Genomic DNA, 7,225 nt, shown 5'->3' on the forward strand with positions numbered 1-7,225 from the left:
GGGTTTTTTTTCTCCCATTAAGAATGTGAAAAATGAGTATTGCCTCCTCTCTGTCTAGCCTTGTGGTGGTTTAGGAAGATCCTGGGAAGAGATGAACTTCCAGGACTCCTCCTGGGACAGCGTGCATGACAAGAGGAAGAATTAGACTTTTGCCATTAACTGTACTCAAGGCCATTGCTTGTAAATTCATCCAACCAGAAGAAAGTCCAGACCCTTCATTTGTGAGCTGATTAAACATCCAGAGAAGAAAGGGAGAGGCAGGTTTTATTCCCTCCTGGTTGTAGATTTCTTTATACCCCCCCCTTTATTTTTTAAGAAAAGGATTAGTGTGTATGTGTGTCTTCTTCTCTCACACATATGGACACATACATACTATCCTCCTCTATTCTCCTCCAAACTCGTTTCCAGCCATGGGTAAAGAGAAATCTTCAGTTGGTGTCATAGCATATTTTGGGGGGTTTTGGTTGATCAGCCCTTGGCTGATGGCCATAAAGTGCTCCTTCTTTGGTTTTGTGCCCTCCCTCTTTTGTGGGGCCAGTTCTTGGAATCCAGAAAATATCACTTGAAAGAGCCGCCTTGAGTACTACGACCCTGGCGCCCTGGGGTGCTGGTGTACCAGATGGCTGTGCAGCAGGCTGCCTCCCCGAGTCTTTAGGAAATGTCCCCACAGATGGAGAAGAGGATATGAATCTGTGTTTTAAAGAGTCTTTGTTTAGGAGATTTTTAATGATGCTGAGAAGTGACTTCAGCAGAAGGGGTTAATATGAATAAGTACATTTGCTCTTATAACAAATAAAATACTGTCAGCCATTAGAGTCCAGCCATGTCCCTTTGCTGTCTGTCACAGTTCTGTCCTCTCTAACACCAATTACAAACAGCATGCATGGGGACTTTACAGTTCACAGCATAATTCCACCCCGTGCCTCTGTATCCCCTCCCCACACCTCTGGGATATTGCTGTGCGGGATTTCCCAATGCACTGACACGAGCCTGGGCCCACATGGACGACAACTGGGTTACAGGGCACAGTTTTGTTCTGGGAGCTGTGCAGGCTTAAAAAAAAAAAAAATCTAGATAGGAGCAAAACTCTTCCAGAGGTTTGGTGGTCATAGTGGTGGTCCAAAATCTGGGAGATTCCTAGGAGGGTTAGCTCCTTTGACAGTTGCCAAGTCTGGAGACATCCAGGAAGCCGGCAGACAGAGGGCTTGGGACAGGGGGAGGTCGAAGTGAGGCTAAGGAAGAAGTGGATGCCCACGGGGCCTGACCAAGGGCAAGACTAGTCAGACGATCCCGCCCAAGCTTCCCTGGCCTCTCTGCTTCCAAGAGGGACGTGGAGTCGGCCAGTGGGACTGGGACGAGAAGCCCCGCTGAGGGGCGCTGAGCCGCGAGACCCCGCAAAGACCGGAGGTGCCGGCGCAAGAGCCAGAGATGGAAGTCCCTAGAGGTGGAATCTGCGGACCTAGGGGCTGAGCCTGGCGGCGCGCCCCCTCCGGGAGCCTCGGGTCTGGGGCAGCCAGCGCGGCCGCGGGTGGAGGCTCAGGCGCGTCCCTGGAGGGCGGGAGCCAGGGGCGGCCAGCAGGTGGGGCCCGGGGGCCGGACTCCGCCCCCCGCGCCCTCCTTGTTGGTCCGCGGCCGCCCAGCACCGGCCCCTCTCCCGAGCCGGAGCGCGATTGGTGGCGGCGCTTGTCGCTCGGAGGGGACCGGGCCGCTCTGCTCCGCCGCTCTCCCCGCCGCCGCCGCCGTCCTTCCAGCAGCGCGGGCCGGTCGGACCGCCAAGGCAATCCGCGCCTGGCGATGGGAAACGGCGCGGCCGCGGACCCAGGCTGTGGCAAAGTTTCCCAGACGCGCGTATCCGGGCGCGCGGCTGCGGGCCACCCGTAACCGCTTCCAGAAGGGCTCGGAGATTTTTAATTTGGAAACAAAATCCACCTCATTTCCTTTGTCAAGCTCTCTCTCCGGGTGGCCAGCGGCGGGAGCTCCAAACTTGGGCACGGCGGCTCCACGGCGAGCAGCCCGGGCTGTGGAGGACCTCGGGACTCAGGTGCTCGGGCGCCGAGCGGCCCCGGGCGGGCTGGGGGGGTGTGCGCGCGGGGGAGTGCCGGCGCGCGGCGAGGAGGGTCCCCCGGGAGCTCTATATGGAGGAGGGAGCCCAGAATGGTGTGCACCAGGAAGACCAAAACTTTGGTGTCCACTTGCGTGATCCTGAGCGGCATGACCAACATCATATGTCTGCTCTACGTGGGCTGGGTCACCAACTACATCGCCAGCGTGTATGTGCGGGGGCAGGAGCCGGCGCCTGAGAAGAAGCTGGAGGAAGACAAAGGGGACACCCTGAAGATTATTGAACGGCTGGACCACCTGGAGAATGTCATCAAGCAGCATATCCAAGGTACGGGCGCCCCGGGAAACTTGGGCGGCTCACAAGGCCGGGGAGTGCCCGGCGCGGCCCGGGGTGCGCTGGGGCGGGTGCGCATGGAGCCAGCGGCGGCAGGGTCTGAGGCCGCAGGCGCTTGGGGGGCTGCGGGTGCGCTCTCGCCTGCGTGGGAGACCCTCGCTGTCCGCGGCGGTGCGCGCTTCTCCAGGGCACACGTGTGTGCGCGGGGCTCCACGCGCGGGTGTGTGCAGCTCACTGGCGGTGTGGGGGCGCGCTGCGCACGTGTCCAAATGTGCCTGGGACTCCGGGCTGGTTGCTCGCCGGCTCTCGGGATCACACGGAGGTCCGGCTCAGAGTGTGTGTACGTGAATGTTTGTGTGTGTGCAGGAGAGAGCGGGCGCGGCCAGTGGAGCTCATTTGGCCCCGCGTAAGCTCATTTGGCCCAGGGCGAGATGCTTGCGCGGCCCCAGTCTTTGGCATTTAGAACCTACAGGCTGTGGGACAAGCCGGGGCTAGGACGATTGCGTAGACCCAGCCTCAGCCCTGCTGTGCGCGGTCCGTGGGCGGTTGGAAATGCACCGGGAATCTGTGGCTGGGGGTGCTGTTCGAACCTATAGCGGTCCCCACCCCCATCACAGCCAGTGGGTCCAAGACCCTCTCCAGGAGCAGGTGTCGACTCGGGGAAGAAGCAGAGGAGCCTGGAGCTCTGTCTACTGCGGTGGCGCATCCGCCCAGGACCCAGACAGCCCACCCTGGGCTGTGCCTTCCCCGCGGAGCCCGGTGAAGGCCGTTCCCTCCGGTAGCTCCACTCCCAGGCCCAGGGAGCGGTTGGGGCGGAGCAGACAGACTCGTTCGCAGTGGGTCTGGAGTCTAAGGCTGCGCGAGGTGGTTGCGCTCCCTTCAGGTCAGGGCTGGGGCCAAGGGGAGGATGGGGTACGGGAGCTCTCCCGAGGAGACCCCGTCTGATGTGCTGTCAGAGGCAGGCGATGGAGAGCTCCCGGCACCGCGGGGCACTGGTGCCGGGTGTGCACACACGCGCGCGTCTCACACGTTCACACTTCTCTTTTCTTCACCTCCCCGCTTCCCCTGCTCTCTCCCAGGAGTGGGGGCTTCTTAAAGGCAGGGAGCCTTGTTCACCTGTAAACGTGGCAGCCCAGCCAGGCTCTGGGTCCACTACCCAGCAGACCATGGCAAATATCTGGTTGAATGGAAGCCTTTCTCCCCCAGGAGCACTCTCTTTCGTTCACACGTGGGCGTCTGGATCTGCTTCTGCCCCAACTGCCCCTGCTAAGGTAGGGAGAGCTGCTGTGTCCACAGTTGGTCTATTTCCCCATAGGTCCCAGGGAAGGTTCAGGTGAGGGCAGGAGAGGTGAACATACCGCTCGTGCTTTCTAACTGATGACTTCAAACCAAGCCCAGGGCTTGGGGACACTTCCTAGCAAAGGGGACCCCTGGCAGCTTCTCCTTCATACCTGCCTCTGCCTCTCAAACTGGCCCTGGGCTTGGCAGACCAGTTTATCCATCTGATGGTTCCTGTTGCTGCTGTTTCTTTCTTTTTCTACCCCGTGGGTCTGGACTGACAGTTCATCAGCGACAGAAGTACGGTGTTTGCCCCAGGGTGATTCAGAATGTTCCCAGGGAGACACAAGGCCATACCTTACTTGGACGTTTCCAGTTTGCCCACAGATGTTGAGAGATTTTCATTCACAGATTCTGTGTGTATGTGTATATATATATATATTCCTGGGAAATGGTTCTCTTGTGCTTTCCAGTCTGCTCAGGGAGGAGGTGAGCGAGGTACTACTTTGGGAAGCGGTGAGGAGACGTTGTTAACCCATGAGCTCATCACAGAGTAGCCCCTGTCATGTTGAATGTGGACCATGTCACATGATTTATAAGGCTGTACATGAAAATGAATACAGTGTTGAAGCTGAAAGGAACCTTTGTGGTTTTGTTCCCAGGAAACCTTATAACTATGCATCGTTCTGAACTTTAAAATATATACCTGAAAAAATTGGGAGAAATAGGAAGCAAAGACAGAACGGGATTCTGAAGACATGGTTGGTCCAGTTCTCTTGTGTATGTGCACTGACTGTATTAGGACTCCTGTGGATATTCAGAAATGACCAGATTATCAGGACAGACGGGCAGAAGCCACAACCTGTAGAGGAGTGGGGAAGGGTCAGTGGCTTGGGGAAGACTAGATAGGAGGCAGGTAGAGGGCAGAGATTAGTTGGTTGGTTGTGCTATGATGGTGTAGTGATGACTCCTGACAACCCCCGCCCGCCAGTGGTGCTGGGGCCATCCAGAGCTAGGATGCGGGGAAGTAAGGAAACCTAGGGGTTTACTTGATTTAAGTAAGAGGCCTGCAAAGTTTGGGACTGGCCAAGTGCAGCTCTCTGAAGGCAGAGGGTGGGAAAGGACAATCAGACTCTTATACTTGGTGATGTGGACCGTTCATGTGTATTCCACGGTCACGTTTCCTCTAATCAGTACAGCCTTTTGAGCAACCCAGTTTAGTCTGCTGAGCTGGGGGAGTGGAGAAGAAAGGATAATGATAACAGCTGAAAATTATGTAGCACTCATTATGTGCCAGGTACCATTCTAAGTGCTTTATGTATATCGACTAGTTTAATCATCACAACCCTATGAGATGGGTAACATTAACTCTATTTTACAGATGGGGAGATTATATGATTTGTCTAGGGTCACATCACTGGTACATGGTAGTTCGAAGATTTAAACCCAGCTTATGTGGCTTCTTCAGAGTCTGTGTTCTTAACCACGTACTATACTGTCCTCTAGAGGGCCAGCAGATCACAGGGGGAACAGTGCTCCCGGGGAGTTACTTGATGGTGGGGGTGGGTGTCAGAATGAGAGACCTCAGAGAATGGCCAAGGAATGACGAAGTCATAGCCTTTCCACTTCGAGACTCTTCCGTAGATAAACTCAGGAAGCTCTGGTTTTTGTTTTATCTCATGCTGAGAGGCAGAGGTTACATTCACTAAAAAAGTGTTCATGGAATACCCAGGACAGTTTCTGGCACATTCTACAGAGTAGGTGCTGGATGGATGAATGGATGGATGAATAAGTACACAGTGTGGTTGCCCAGTGCACCAGTTAGTTATTAATGAAAGCGTTTCCATTCTCAAATGAATATGTTTTGCTTTGGAGCCTTGCTCAGGCTCCTCTTTGCTTTGGAAGGAAAGCTGTCCCGGAAACTGCAAATGTCACAAAATGTTCAGCAGAATGTTCCATAGGACTTGCAATTAGAAGAGGCTTTGGAGCAGCACCCTAGAGGTCTGTTCTAGTCATGACTGAAAAGTTTATTTTCCTCTTGGGGTTTGCAGTGATATTTCATTTTAATTTGTTTTCTGATTGAATGATTTAATTAGATGGTGTTTGGGAATCTCTTAGGAATGTAAATTGCAGTTTTGAGAATTTTTATTTTTTTTAAACCAAATCTGTGGTAAAGGAGAGGGTGGGTAGCTCCAGATTTCAAAAATAGCATCCTGTTGGGTTGGAGACACGAAATCCATGTTAGTACAGGTTCGCTCTTTGGAGGAGAAAGATGGATTGCTGGAGGTGGTGAGGTGGCTGAGGCAGAGGGTCCGCTGAAGGAGGCTTCCATGTTGGAGACTGCCGGGAAACAGCAGTGTTGGTGCGATTCTTATTTTGAAGTCCAGTAGAACCCCAAACAGCTTTCTCCTTTTCTTGATTAGTACCTTTTTGAATCTGTAAAAGATTGTGCCAATATTAAAGAAAATATTTAAAAATGTATAAAATTGCCTCTAGTGCATTCTACTCTAACCCAACTATTTTGCATTTTGAGCATTCCCTTCTAACTTTGCCCATCTGCCTCCATATTTAAAAACAAAGGTGTAGTCATGGTTCACATGTAATTTTATATTCTCCTTTTTTTCAGCTTGCTTCTTGTTAGAAGTGTTTTTTTTTTTTTTTTTCATGTTTGCTACATAGTTTATTGATTCAGTCTTTATTTATTGGAGACCTAATATGTACCAGGCAGCACACCGGGGAGGTGACGTTGGATACAGTGGTGAATCAAGACACTCCTGGACCCTGTCATGTAGACTTGTTTTTAAGGGACAACAATCAACACAATTGGGGTTTAATTTAGTTAACTGAAAAACTCGGCAAAGAGGAGAATAAAACAAAATATTGCACACGTGCAGTAAATATTTTATTTTCATATTATTTTTGAATGTGTTGTACATTCATTTGCCAGCCTTTTGATGTTAAGGCCAGGGCTTTGTCTTTGGGCTGGGTGGGCCAACTGCCTTTCTGAGCATCTTCCTTGCCTAAACTACGCCCATAATGTGCTGCTTACAGAGACTGATTTCTAGTTCTGTTTTCTTTAAAATTCATTGAGAACTTAAAGATGCTTATGAAGCAACCTCCATGTAGTAGCCTAAATTTTTATGACTTTTATCTTGTCCTTTGCAGTGATTTTGCTCACATGCAATCTGACTGCTATGTAAGTGACTAGCTTTATAAAGTCTTTCCAAAGCAGTGAAATTAATTTTCTTAGAAACAGCAACTCTCATCTTCTTAGCAGTCATATTCCATTGGTTTATAGAATATGTAATTAAATTATGCTGTTACAATGACAAGTACCAAAAGTATAAACACATGTGGGAACAAACTCAGAGGAGTGTTGGTAAGCATACAGCTCAGTCGTTAGCTGGAGATGTGAGTGGGGGTGCGGTAGGAGAGAAAACAGAGGAACAAAGGTATCTTGGGGCTTGTTTTCCAGGGGGATTGAAGGTGCAATTCCTCTGGAGGGTAACTAAGTAGAGGGTTTTGAAGGAGAACTTGTACTATATATTTTTT

The 7,225-nt window shown here is 51.6% G+C and overlaps 1 protein-coding gene across 3 annotated transcripts in view; it reads left to right on the forward strand.

Moving 5' to 3' along the window:
- The first annotated feature begins 1,662 nt into the window (after nt 1–1,662).
- Nucleotides 1,663–7,225, forward strand: part of GALNT18 (polypeptide N-acetylgalactosaminyltransferase 18) — a 311,471-nt gene continuing 305,908 nt past the window's right edge. The window contains exon 1 of one of the 3 annotated variants that reach the window (XM_081798605.1): nt 1,663–2,389. In XM_081798605.1, the coding sequence (XP_081654731.1) occupies nt 2,155–2,389 (235 nt within the window). In that variant the 5' untranslated portion in view covers nt 1,663–2,154. The remainder of the gene's footprint in view (nt 2,390–7,225) is intronic. The other 2 variants (XM_081798606.1, XM_081798604.1) reach the window with 2 other exon arrangements.

The sequence above is a fragment of the Leptonychotes weddellii genome, chromosome 11 (assembly GCF_054177405.1).
Source record: "Leptonychotes weddellii isolate Sample4059 chromosome 11, ASM5417740v2, whole genome shotgun sequence".
In the NCBI taxonomy this organism is placed as follows: domain Eukaryota; kingdom Metazoa; phylum Chordata; class Mammalia; order Carnivora; family Phocidae; genus Leptonychotes; species Leptonychotes weddellii.